Source organism: Neolamprologus multifasciatus, chromosome 16 (genome assembly GCF_963576455.1).
Source record: "Neolamprologus multifasciatus chromosome 16, fNeoMul1.2, whole genome shotgun sequence".
In the NCBI taxonomy this organism is placed as follows: domain Eukaryota; kingdom Metazoa; phylum Chordata; class Actinopteri; order Cichliformes; family Cichlidae; genus Neolamprologus; species Neolamprologus multifasciatus.
The window spans coordinates 22,213,194-22,227,298 of record NC_140454.1 but is presented as its reverse complement, the minus strand read 5'-3'; the positions used below and the strand labels follow the sequence as shown (position 1 = coordinate 22,227,298).

At 38.7% G+C, this 14,105-nt stretch overlaps 1 protein-coding gene across 1 annotated transcript in view; it reads right to left on the bottom strand.

Moving 5' to 3' along the window:
• The window catches only part of tmem198aa (transmembrane protein 198aa), a 48,062-nt gene that overhangs the window by 28,642 nt on the left and 5,315 nt on the right, over positions 1 to 14,105 (bottom strand). Inside the window, exon 2 of the mRNA XM_085134745.1 lies at positions 1,149 to 1,399. Within this exon, the coding sequence (XP_084990871.1) occupies positions 1,149 to 1,287 (139 nt within the window). The 5' untranslated portion in view covers positions 1,288 to 1,399. The remainder of the gene's footprint in view (positions 1 to 1,148; positions 1,400 to 14,105) is intronic.

Here is a 14,105-nt window from a genome sequence, read left to right as displayed (position 1 = left end):
AAAGCCAAGAAGATGAAAATTTCCGGCACTTAAATGAAAAAAATGCAAGTGAGTATTTCTCACATTAATCATTCCTTTAGATAAACAGGGAGATCGCTTTACCCTGATTATTTATTGATTACACATTCCTGTAATGACTTTGCATCCAAACTAATTAGAGTGACCCCTCACTTATGATCCAATAAAATGCAGTCTCTCTCTCTGAGCACAAAACTAAGCCTCAATAAGGACTTCGTTCTTTAATGAATGGACCTGTGCATACAGTATGAGTCCAGACATTTGAAGACACAGAGGAGATTGAAAAAAACACACAACAGGAGGTCTGCTGCCTTTTTGGCATGGCGCTTTTTGTTAATTGCAAAACTTTGTGCAAGTTTTAAAAAAAAAATCAGTATTCCTACAACTTTTAGTTAAAAGAAAAAGAAACATGACTTCGAATAAGAAGCGGAATGACAGCATGTTTTAGTCTGATCATGATCGCTTTAATATCTGGATTTTACTTGAGCTCAGTCTACGCTGTGTGTTCGCCATGTTTTAGTGCAACTCATTCACCAAAGTGAAGCAAAAACACACACCCACTAAAGTCACAGTAGTCTTTGCTGCTGTATGAGAGCTCAATATTGACTCACAGAGTCAGAAACAAGAGAACTACACTGTAGTGCCCTTAAATCAATAATATACATAGACCAGCAGAGCAGAATGAACTGAAAATGATGAGTAGGAATTTCATGGGGTTTTGGCACCATGCTTTAGCAATTTTTTAATCAGCGTTTGTACATAAAAATAAATTGACTCGCAACGTTTCCATTGTTATTACTGCTGCTGGCAGATGGCCACACAGAAGGGCTCTAGTCTGTATGCAAGAGAGTTGCTTTGAGGTAACTTAGAATTAGAGCATAATGGATGAAAGAAAGTCATATATTGATCTTGGATACATTTTAAGATGATTCTATCTTTATAATATTGGAGGTTTACTTTGACATTTCCAGCAATTTGTGACCCTGTTGTCTTTTTTCTCTCTTTTTCCATAAACTAATATAATTGGCTGTTCAAAGTGCTTCATATTTAAGATACAAACTGCTATTAAAATTTTCATTAATGTTGATTTCTTTCTTTCTTTCTTTTTTTTTTTTTAGTTAATCACTTACCAAAGAAGCAATAGATGATTCCAAAGAGGCAGCACATGGAGCAGACCACAGAGGGCACAATCTCATATCTCCTCTCAATCTCCTGGTCACACCTCAGCCCCACCTCAGCCAAGCCAAACAGCTGGCTTGTGGAAGTCATGGTGGATAAAGTGGAGGCGACGGGGTCTAAAGGAGAGAAGAAGGTAGGGGGAAGGGATGGAGGGGGTTTGAAGGAATTTCTGGATCAGTGGGCCTCACCCACGGAGACGTGTCTATGGGCGGGACAGAAAAAAAGAATGATGGAAAGAGAGGGCAACAGTGAGAAGGGATGAGGAAAAGAGCGAGAGAATTATTATTGATTGTTCATTTTAAGTACTCAGCTCTGAGTGCTGACTATACACTAAGCATGCTCCATATTTCTGAAAAAAGAAACATCTCAGCACAACCATGAGTACTGCTGCAGACAAAATGCAATTCAGCCACTATCATTCACTTGGCTGTACAGTATAAAGTTCGACCAGTTGCAGGAGCTATGCAACACACACACATATTCTAGTTGTTGCCATGGAAAAAACAACAGAATGAATTTGCATAAATTTGCATGGCGTGGGAAATTTGCGACACAAGTAAGAGGCTGTTTGTAGACCTCTTATTTGTATGCCACAGATAAGGTTTACAAAACGATTCATGTAAAAACCCCCTTAATAATTTCACATCAGTGCTTGTGCCTGCACTCTGCCACTGATCTGTTCACTCACTGAAATATTACATGAACTCTTCTCTAAAACCATTCGTTCTGCAAACATTTCACATGACCTAAAATAACAAATATTCCTTGTTTTCAACAAATACTCTGTGTTGTAACTTTTTCAGATATTCTACTGGGCTTTTAAATCATTTACCCAGGTTAAGAAGCAGGAGAATATACCTATCATGTAACACCTAAATCTAAAAATAGTATTTTAAGTAACCAAATTTATGATTTAATGAAAATAAAGATTTTTGGTAGATTTAGGTATATATTTCTCTGACATAGAAACCCAAGTTGATAATTCACAAAGTCCATACTTCAGTATAGCAATATAGTGTTGAATAGAATAGAATAGAATAGAATAGAATAGAAAGCCTGTATTGTGACTGTACTGAGTGAAACCAGAATATAATGACAATATTAGGATACTACTCCTGATTAAATAAAGTAATACAAACATATAAATAGATATATAAAAAATAAGCATAATTCATATGTGAGTATAGAAAAGCATAGATTTTGGCGGACAAAAAATAATGCACAATTAAGTATAGATAACTAAATCCAAAGCTCAATGACTAATGTAAAAGCAAGGTTATATTGTACTAGTAAATCAGTGTTATTACTATGTATATTACTATACATAGTATATAGTGGTTATCACTGTTGCCTCACAGGAAGAAGGTCCTTGGCCTTTAATACTTTCTGTGTGGACTCTGCATGTTCTCCCTGTGCCTGTGTGGGTTCTTTCTGGGTACTGGGACCCTCCCAAAGTCCAAAGACATGGTTAGGTTAACTGGTGATTCTAAAGTGGCTCTAGATGTGAATATGAGTGTGAATGCCTGTCTATCTCTTTGTGTTAGCCCTGCAACAGACTGATGAGCCGTCCCCTTCTCTCCTGCTGTCATAGCTGGGATAGGCGAGGCGGATAAGCAGAAGAAGATGGGTGGCTATGTGTAATTGACTTTAATTTGTAAATACACAGGGTAGGTGATGCATTGGATGCTCTTAATATTATGTTATGAGAAGCTATTAAGTTCACAGTTTGCTTTCTAGGAGATGTGCCTTTGCATAATGTACCATATTCTAGCGCTGATAACACGGTCTCCTTGATAACTTCATTCTTAATGAATCTTCTTTGTGCCACAAAAACACACAAGGAGATCAGCTCCATCTGGTGTCAAATACACGCTGTTCAGAAACTCCTTTGTCATATGTTTCTTCAAGCGATTGCGAGCTTTTGTAGGATTAAAATGTGCATGACTTCCACTTTGGTCTTTTTAGAAGCATTTCTGCTCTCAGGTGATAAACTGATCAAAGTTAGTTATGTTTCACAGACTTTGAGCAAAGTTAGTTATGTTTCACAGACTTTGAGCAAAGTTAGTTGAGGGGAATGTCAGTCAATTACAGTGTCAAACTCTGGCCTGACATAATAGCATACAGAACATTCCAGTTTCAGAAATAAAACGTAGCACTGAGGCATCTTCTAAAAGTCCATTTCAAATCAATTTTGAAAAGAAAGGAAAAAAGAAACAGTTGCAGTGTAAAGCGTGAGATTCATGGACCATTGACTCACGCTATTAGCCAAACACCCACATAGAGCTCCACACTTATTCAGGCACCAAACCCCAATGGTTTCATTTCCAGCTGAGACGCAAATTAAGACCTACTAAGACACACTCAACTGTGGATACGTTTAAAGGAAGCATTATTGGACTATTTTACTGTGCATTGTTGTTATTTCACGAAAGAACGGCTGCAGTAGTTTATCAAGCTGTTCAAACACTTTCTAAAGCAATTCAGGCACTTTCTAAAGCTGTTCTTCACACAGATTATTGCTTTTCAGCTGTGTCCACTGACCATATGTGAATTCATGTCATCTTGGTCAGAATCTGCAAATCTTAAGCTTTTTGTCAAATAAAGTCCCAGACTTACTAAAAGATGTAAAAATGATACACGGTCATACATTAAAATGTAAATCCTGTACAAATGGGAACTATTTGTTCTACATTCTCTGTACTGGTGGAACTGAGGAGACTTAAATTATTTTACTGTGTGTTATATTGGCCTAGGTACAGTAGTTCAGTAGTTCTGCTACCAGTGCACATCAGTGTAATGGAGTCTGCTCTCTTTATAGTCTCCTAGGGATGCATGCTAAATTTTAAGTTCTGTTACTCTGGATCCTTCACCCTTTTAAGGCGTTATCCTTCGGTTCAACTCTCCTGTCATATCCAAGCATGGACGACATACTCACACACGCTCTGCCTATCCTGGCGTTATATTTAAAAGAATGCACACATGTATGCAAATGTAACCTGGGCACATACACATTCATATTACGCCTGATTACACAGGAAAAGTAAGCCTGTGCTCTTTAGTAATGAATTAGCGGGTGATGATGATGCACTGTGGCAAGCAGACTCAACTACATGCACGCACAAGGTGATGTTTAGCATCTTAACACGTCTGGAGTGCACAGTCGGCCTGCTTTTCGATGTTTTACGCTATGATATTATGCATTGTAGGAAAGAAGTGCGACACAGAAAAAAGACATCGCAAGAAATGAAAATGGAATAAAATTTCAATCTGGATTAAATATTACTTGTAAATATTAAGTCTCACCGCCTGCAGTGAAAATAAGATAAAGAGCATATTAGCCCTTCATCTTGTGGCTCGCTAGAGCAGGAAGAATTCAGTGGTAAGCAGATGTCAGTCTGACATGTAGTCTTATTGAACAGAACAAGAATAAGAACACACCATCAGCAGTGAAAAAAAAGCAACATTCTTATTCAATAAGCGACTGCATAATTATGGTGGAAGAAGGAAAGGGGTGGGCCAAGTGAAAAGGAAAAAATCTGCAGTAAAGCTCATACATATATACACACTGGCACTGTAATGGAATCTTAATGTAAAACTTAGTAACTAAAGGGTGGTGAGGTTCATAAAGTTACGGAAAAGCTTCTAGAAAGTTATCTGGTTGGCCACATTCCAAGGTTTGAAGTAAAAAAAAAAGTAAAAATGTAATAACATGCATGCTCAATATTGCAAACTTGAAAGAATTAAGCAAGGGCATAATACTGCCAATGCTACACAAGACTATAAATTATTCAAAACAGGAAATGTTTAGGAAAGCTTAATCTTGACTTTTCATTCAAAAAGAGAAACATTTACCCTATTCCTTTCTAACAAATCGTTAAATACATCTTGACATCCTGAGCTTCAGTTTCAAACCAAAAGAAAAACTGTACTGTTTTACATTCTGTGCAGAGTTGGTAAAAAAAAAAACTGAGAAGCAAATGGAAGACTTCCACTTCATAATTGCCTCCACTCCAGTGGTGAAACAGATTGTGAATGCTGCAGCTTAGTTACACCACAGGCTCTCTGAGTCAGGAGGAAGACCCAACTGAGTATTCATGACAATGGACTCTACCGCAATACCAAAAAGAATAAGAACATAGTGAAATCTAAAGCTGTCCTTTACTTCTTATTCTGAATCAGAACCCTGTCTACAATTCTAACTACATAAAACGTTGTTTTTGTGCATTTGGTGATTGCTTGCTCTTTATCACATTTGCCAAAAATCTGATAAAGTTATGATTAGTTTGTCAAACTGATTAGTTTGTCAAGTCTGAGTGGAATTCAATTTTTCTCCTTGCACGCATCCAATATTACAGATGGAGACAAAAATGAAGTAATTTGCTGCTCAAAGACACATAAATTCTTGGATGACATGGTGCGTTGCTTAGATACACATTGGTTGCTAACAAGCATGCTAAGCCTGGACTGTTGACACCCCCACAGTCACAAGGAGACATCAGGGAGATACTGTCGCACAACTAGTCGGATTCCAATGAGTTCTAAAATGTCTCCATCTAATGATTATTTACATTATTTAAGCTCACACAGATCAAAACAGGAGGAAAATGGTAGGGTTTGAGTACCATCCTTTTATCCAAAGCACTGTTCTGCAATGTTTAATTTCATATCAGGCTGGTAAATTACATAAATCTTCCATTAATACAACAGCAATCATCCAGCAACCATCCAGTTTCATCCTCGGGTCTGTTTCACTGGGTGATGACTAAGTCCATTAACATTCAGCGGTGACCTGTTGCCCTGCACCAGCAGAGGAATAGTTGATTAGAAAATAGCCCACCAATAAGGTCAGAACGGGGAAGAGTAAAAACAGCATATTATGCAACAATGTCACGTCCTGTCTGTTGCTATAACAACCAGCAGCGGTACAAGGACCCCGCAAATGGGACAGGGAGCTCGTCTCCAAGGGAATGTGCATTTTAAGAGCCAACCAGTGATGGTTTCTTTGAGGCTCCTGGCAACAGAAAGTCCCGACCTTTGACCCTATTCAGCCCCTCTTTAGAATTCACCAACATAGTAGGACATCCTCTGAACCGAATGCTAGATCAACAGGAGTGTATTATGGCCTCAACAGCCATTTCCTTGAAGCTCCATATGAGAACATGTTTACCTCTGGTACTGACATAGATCAAGAGGTGATGTAATATCCTGTCTATTGATCACTCTGTTCACAGGAACTACTTCAACAACCATAATTATGAATGGATATAAAATACTGCTTGGATATTCAGTGTACCCATGGGACAAATTCCTCTTCGACCTTCAGCTTTTCACCCTGAGCCCCAGGCCAATGCAACTGAGTTTGTCCAATGCTTTTGTTTACTACAGAGAATAGTATGGGGTTTCTCTGTATTATTGTAGGGTCTTTACCTTACAATATAAAGCTCCTAAAGCTCCTTGAGGCAACTGTTGTTGTTGCCCTAATACATCAGAAATAAAGCTGACACATGTGGCAGATGTTATGTATCACTTAGCATTGTGTTTATTTTTTTTAGGATAATGGAGAAAAACAATAAAAAATGAGGATATAGATCAGGCAGATCATAATACTGCACAGAGAGGTTTTGCATGTAAAGTCTAGAGAGAAACCAAACAAACCTTTTTAGACACAGGATCTGTGACATCGATTTTATCCGAGTTCATTAAATGAGTTCATTTTTTACTTCAGTGTACCTCACATGTGCTCATTCAACCACATTATGGCGGCGGAAAGGGAGAAGGTAAGCATGCCATGTTTACTTTATAGATGTGACTGGACTGAAGAGTAAAGAGGAGCTTTGTATTTTGCTGAGTCTGTACAATTTTAACAAGTTTGAAAGTCAATATTTGGTATAGCTGGTATTATTCTCTAACACTCCTAGGCAAAGCTTCTTGTAATTTCTTACAAGAAATTATTAGTCCTCAGGAATAGTTCTCCAGGCTTCTTGAAGGCTCTTTTTCGGATGTCGGCTGACTTTTGTTTCGTTTTCTGTCAAAACAATCCCACGGTGCTTTAATAATGTTGAGGTCCGGGCTCTGGGGATCCAATCCATAGCTGATATTGTTTCACTGTGTGTTTTTCTATCCAGGTATGCATTTACTGCATTGTCAATTTGAACCAAAAAATTTAAATAAGGATTCTTTACTCCATAACAGCAGTTGTTACTAATTTTGAGTTTAGATCTTGTGTAATTTGGCATACTTTTGCATTTTCTCTCACTGTTTCCCTTCCATAAAAATGACTTCTTAACAGTCACCCTTCTACTGAGGCCATTTCTGATGAAGCTTTGGGTCATGTGTCAAGTATTTTCTGAAATTTTCCTCTTTCTTAACGACATGTCTTTTAGATACATCTGATGTAGACAGTTTGTTGGCCTTCCACTTCTTCTCTAAGGACACACTGCACACTGTGCCAAGCTTTGCCAAGTTTTCAGCTAACAGCTCTTTCAGAATCATCTTGTTGGTGCACAAATGCTATTTTCTGCCTGTCAAACCGTGTTATCTTTGGCATTCAATAAAATAAATGGGAACCAATTATGGTTTGGTAACAGGCAGCTAGTAACAAGGTGTCTAAAGGTACAATTTAAAATAGATTCTTTGCTAAGTTTTCTGTGTAGACAAAACACAGGTTCATCCCTTTACTGAGGTGCGTTTTTTATTGCTTGAATGATTTCTAAGGTCAGTGCTCAGAGGTATATAAAAAAAGTCCACGAATTGACTGAGAATTAGTGAAAAAGCAATGTCCAAAGAAAAACTTTGAGAGACTTTAGACAGAACGCCTGGGGAACTGTTGCTCAAGACAACTTTAAAAAATATATAATTACTTTTTGCACAACACTTTAATGCACAGGTTTTCTTATTACAACATTGAGAAACAAATGTTTGTTCAGTCAAAAAAAATCTGTTTCTTTTTGGTGACCTAAGTTACTCACATTGCACGACAGTTAAACATAAGAGCCAGCTCAATCTAAATGTTTAGTTGTTAACCTTAAAGGAAATCTTCTGTTTAAAAAAGGAGCCCTAAATCAAACCAGAGAACCCTTTGACACAATACACATGATGATTTGCTACACTATATCCTTGCTTGCATTCCTCTGTCAGACTGAAAATAACAGGCCAATAATGTTAGGACACATATCAAAACCGCTGGCAGCGTAATAACCTTTCTGCTTGTTGATGTGCTCCCTACTGGAGTTCTGCTACTGTTCCTCTTTCCTCCAAATGAGATGATAGTCTAAGGTCACAGATCAAATCTGAACACTGCTGGCACTGTAATAAGTGTTTTATGATTTGTTCTGCTACATGCCAGCTTGTATCTCTGGCCCCAAAACTGTGCAAGCCTTTTACAGTGAGGTGTGACTTCACTTCTGCGAGTGTGTTGACCTTTCTGTTCTCAAGATCTTTGATGCAGAAACAGTATACACGCTTTAAAAGACACATTTTATATTGCTCAAGCAAAAATATTTCACATCTGTACATTATCACGTCAAAAACAAAGTATATAAGTACAGTAAATATTGTAAAACCCGTATTGTATAGAAATTCAGAGGAATTGCGTAGTTTGTTTCAGCCTCTGCCACCGACATGAGAGTGTGTGAGTGTTTGCAAGTGTAAAGCTTTTTCTCTCTAAACCTGGTGCTAGATAAATTATATTTTCTAATCTTCTGTAGATATGGGCAAACTGACAGGGAGAAAAAGATGAAGGGTTTGAAATAGTTTGTGTCTGTGTGTGTTTCCAGTTTTGTGTGTATGCGCGTCAGCATGAATATTTCAGAGGCCCCTAACTGAGCGCTGGCGACGGAGCATCACCAGAACGAGGACAGGGTTGGCTCTTCAGGGTTGGGGATTGCAAAGGCCGGACAGAGAAAGAGAGAGGGAGAGGGAGAGGGAGGGGGAAATTACACAGAGAAAGAGCGCAACATAAAACAGCAAGGCCACACAGACACACACACACACACCAAATTTCAAGAACAACTGTGAAATTCATCCTATTATCACATGTGTTTATGGGAGACTTCAGTGTTAAAAAGGAAAACAGTGGATATAACTTAAAGAAGAAGAAGAAAGAAACAAATCTAGACTTTCCAACAACACATCCAGCCTATGCCAAGGAAATATAGCAAACAATATGTATGGTTAAGAATGAAGAATAAGAGATTCATGCTGGCAAAATGCAAAGTGTATTTACAAAACAATAGTGAGCAAATAGGTTTTGCATTATGCTCATTAATATTAGAAAAACAGCCCCTTTTTACATCCAGGCATGCAGACAAGTTTTTGTTTCATTTGTCGACTTGTCGACTCAACTCCAAAAAAACACTGCTGTCATTGCTCTGCATAATAAAAAGACCACACTGTGAAAATATTCACTTTAAAAAAAAAATTCTAGAAAACTCTTGACAGTGTGTTGCAAAAAGGCTGTCGAGAGTACAAAGGAACAACCTGTTTCTGTAAAGTGATGATACTGTTAAATTTTTTGAAATGTTGCTTTCTGGTGTTACAGCTCAGGCGTACATCGACTGGTATTGTGCTTGACAGCAAAAATCTTCAAATGCAAAATGTATATTTGATAAGAGGGGCACCTCAATTTCAACTTTATACTTCATATTTATTTTGTGTAATAATATGTTGGGCATATTTACATATTACAGCTATTTTGTAATATATTGTATTATTTAGTGTGGTACTTTAACTTCTTTGGACCACATAATTTCCTCTGGGAATCATAAAGTATTCTGATTTTGATTCTAATGACTCTGATGCTAAAAATCACAGCTAACCAAACTTAATGTGCCTTTAAAATGTGAAACATTGCTGCGTGAGTGTTTACATGCATAATTGTCCTCCGTAACCCTGAGTTACTGACGGGCTAATGTTGTGCATGTCGCCTGTGTAGTCAATCCTTTTGTTTCAGAAGGTTTACCTGCAGGTGTGTTACAGTAAATGGGAATGACGCTCAGTGAGCTGTAGTTCAGTAGGTTAAAGCGGGATGAAGATTTAGTCTGGTTAGTTCACGGTAAACCTTCCTAACAATATTAAAGGTATTACTGACATATCAAGCTTGCTCCCTGGTGAGGTTGACAAGATACTACAGAGGATCACTGGACAGTGGAGAAAGTAGATGGTGAACATTTCAGATGTTGATAAGGTCAAATATTGATGGACTTTTACATTATTATTGAAGGTTAAACTGGTATAGTTGTTTTACTGGCATATTGGAGAACTCAAAGTAAACACTTCTTGATCTATTGCTCATAGAGCCATGGGTACATTAATTACGGCTCAAAACATAACAATCTTTGTTTACAGGCTGCCATAAATTGATCGCCCACATTAAAACCATCTGCTTAATTCTTTGTGTCTCCCTCATGCAATCACAATATCTCTGACCCATCAGGGAATAAACAGAGGGTCTCCATGGGTGTCCTGTTGTATCTGGCACAGGGGTCTTGGATAATTTGAGTCTGTAGGTTGGCTGGGTGGGGCCTCCATGGATCACGGTTATTACGTGATCCGACTGAAATCTGTGAGTCTGGAAGCCGAACCAGTGCTTGAGGCTCTTTGCTGAGTTCCTCGAGTTGTTCCTGAACAGGTTTTGCATTGTGGCTGTCGTGCCGGTGGAGGGATCAGACGCTGTCATTGCCACAATGCAACAGTGTTTAGGTGGGTGGCGAATGTCAAAAATATTATTCACATGAATGCCATGAAAGAAAGCTTCCCAGCAGAATGCTGCACTGTAACAGTGTTATTCACTCCACTTGTCAATGGTTTTAATGTGGGTGAATATTTGTATATTCACCCACATTAAAACACTGGGTGAATATACAATTGTCCTTAGGTAAGACTTTCAAGCTGTCTGCTTTTCTTTTCATATCATATTTCTGTCCGACTATTTAAGATATTTTGATTCCGAAAAACAGCCACGTCATGGTTACTATTTATCCGCGTTGTCACACTTCTGTTCTGTTTTTAGTGAAAAGAGAATGGGACAGCGTTTGTGTGCATGTGACAGGATGACTGTTTCCATCTAGTCCATCTGTCACCAAAAAGACTACTACTGTGTATGTGTGTGTGCGTTTGTGTGTGTGTCTATGTGTGCGAGGAATCTGGCTAGCTTGTGAAAGACATATAACATTATGCTCCAGTCTAACACCTGCTCTCATTAAAGAGTGCTGTGGAAAAAAAGGGACACTGAAATTACTGTTATTCCGCTCACCTCTGACATGAAAGGTAAAATTATTGCTGTTCAACCATTATGAAAGCATAGTGGTCTTTATTTCAATAAGGAGGTTAGCAGCAATGTGACAGCTTTGTCAGCGCCGTCTTTAAAGAAAAGGCAGTAAGTGTGCGTTGGTGACCTTTGTCATGCAGAGCTGGGCGTTACACTGTGATTATAAGGTATGACAATGATGTGCCAATTGCACTAGTTCCTACAGTGGTAATGACAAAGTGCTGAGCTGCTCTTTGATATCACCAGGATATTTCTCAATGGCTTGAGGGTTGCTGTAGCCTGCTAGGAGCAGCTAACTTGACCACCGATAACACAGCATAATCCGCACACCCGATGACACTATCTCCCACCAGCATTACTGTCACTTGCATCTATCCGCATATCGGCAATGCGCACAACATCTGCCTGATTTTCGACAGATAACAGTTAGAAAAGTTGCCCAGAGAAACAGTTAATAGATAAGGAAAGGGGGAATATAGAGGGAAAATGAAAAGAGAAAGGCACTTGGCTCAGCAGCTAAATGCGGCTAAAACCAGCGACAATCAGAGTCAAAGAGTCAAAAACACTCCACGGACACATATGCATGCATGCCCATTTTAAATTGTATGTACAAAGTGCATGTGAATGTGTGAAGTTCTTTGAACCTTTAGACATGTTCAGTGGTTGAATATAGTCATTAGATTATTTGACCTAATCTTTTATTTTTATTCTTTTATCATAGGATAGACACTTTGTGTGTTTTCACCAAATTTGGTGTATTGTTGATGATAGTTGGTGAGACCTGAATTTCAATTTCAAAGACTTTCTCTGGCATATCCGTAGTGGCCACGAGTGGCCTGGGATAAAACTGATCTCATGAACTGTTGCTTCATTTCACTCCTTAACAGAAATCACAAGTACTGCAGCTCAAATGTCTGAATATTTATCGATGATCGGCTCTCTATCTCTCTCTCTCTCCATATATATATATATATATATATATATATATATATATATATATATATATATATATATATATATATATATATATATATATATATTAAAAATGCCCAGCACGCCCCTGCGGGCGGTTTATCCTTCAAGCTCGGGTCCTCTACCAGAGGCCTGGGAGCTTGAGGGTCCTGTGCAGTATCTTAGCTGTTCCCAGGACTGCGCTCTTCTGGACAGAGATCTCCGATGTTATTCCCGGGATCTGCTGGAGCCACTCGCCTAGCTTGGGAGTCACCTAGTGCTCCGATTACCACGGGGACCACCGTTACCTTCACCCTCCACATCCTCTCGAGCTCTTCTCTGAGCCCTTGGTATTTCTCCAGCTTCTCGTGTTCCTTCTTCCTGATATTGCTGTCATTCGGAACCGCTACATCGATCACTACGGCCGTCTTCTTCTGTTTGTCTACTACCACTATGGTTAGCCACCACCATTTTGTCCGTCTGTATCTGGAAGTCCCACAGGATCTTAGCTTGGTCATTCTCCACCACCCTTGGGGGCATTTCCCATTTTGACCTCGGGACTTCCAGGTTATACTCGGCACAGATGTTCCTGTACACTTGCTAGCAGGCAAGGCATACATGGTGTTCCATGTATGCCTTGCCTGCTAGCATCTTGCAACCTGCTGTTATGTGCTGGATTGTCTCTGGGGTATCTTTACACAGCCTGCACCTGGGGTCTTGCCTGGTGTGATAGACCCCAGCCTCTATGGATCTTGTACTCAGAGCTTGTTCTTGTGCTGCCATGATTAGTGCCTCTGTGCTATCTTTCAGTCCAGCTTTGTCCAGCCACTGGTAGGATTTCTGGATATCAGCCACCTCCTCTATTTGCCGGTGGTACATACCGTGCAGGGGCCTGTCCTTCCATGATATATATATATATATATATATATATATATATATATGGACCTCAGAGAGTTCTAATTTATTTCCATCCATCAATCCATTTACGTTTAAACTACATCATGGACAACATGCTTAGCTAAAAAATTTCAATTTACAAAGCTTACAAATGTCTCATTACCATAGTAAATATGGCAAACAAGGAAGTAAAATGTTGTTCTAAAAGAACAGCCATAACAAGGTACAGCTCATTCAATGAACAGTGCATTGTTATTGCTAGAAGAAATTAATGACACAATTTCCTATTTACTTCTGTTCTAGCAAAAACAAAACTTAAGGCTATTTCAATGCCAATTTGAGTTGTATCATTTTACTATTGAACTTTTTTGTAACAAAAACAAGGATTTAAATAGCTTTCATTGCTTGCTTATCTTCCTCGCCTTCACTCAGATCTCCCCTTTTCTCATTCATTTCCTTTGCCCTTTTTTATATTTGATTGTTTTGTTTTGTTTTTCTAAAGTACACGCAGAAAAAAAACCAGTGTTGGCTGGGATTATTTGGTTGCTAAGGTTTAAATGCATTAGAGTGATCTGTATGTGAGCTGTGAAGCATTCTCCTCACACTCCTGCTTTCTCCCTTTGAGCTACAAGTCTATTGAAATGTCTGAGTGACCTATAAACCCCTAAAACACAAAGGCAACAAAATGCGTTCTTCATTTTAGATGTAATATCGTGGTTTCTACCCAACCAGTATAGCATCTATCTACTTTGGACCTTGCACGTGTACCACAGGCAGCCTTACAGCATTTAAA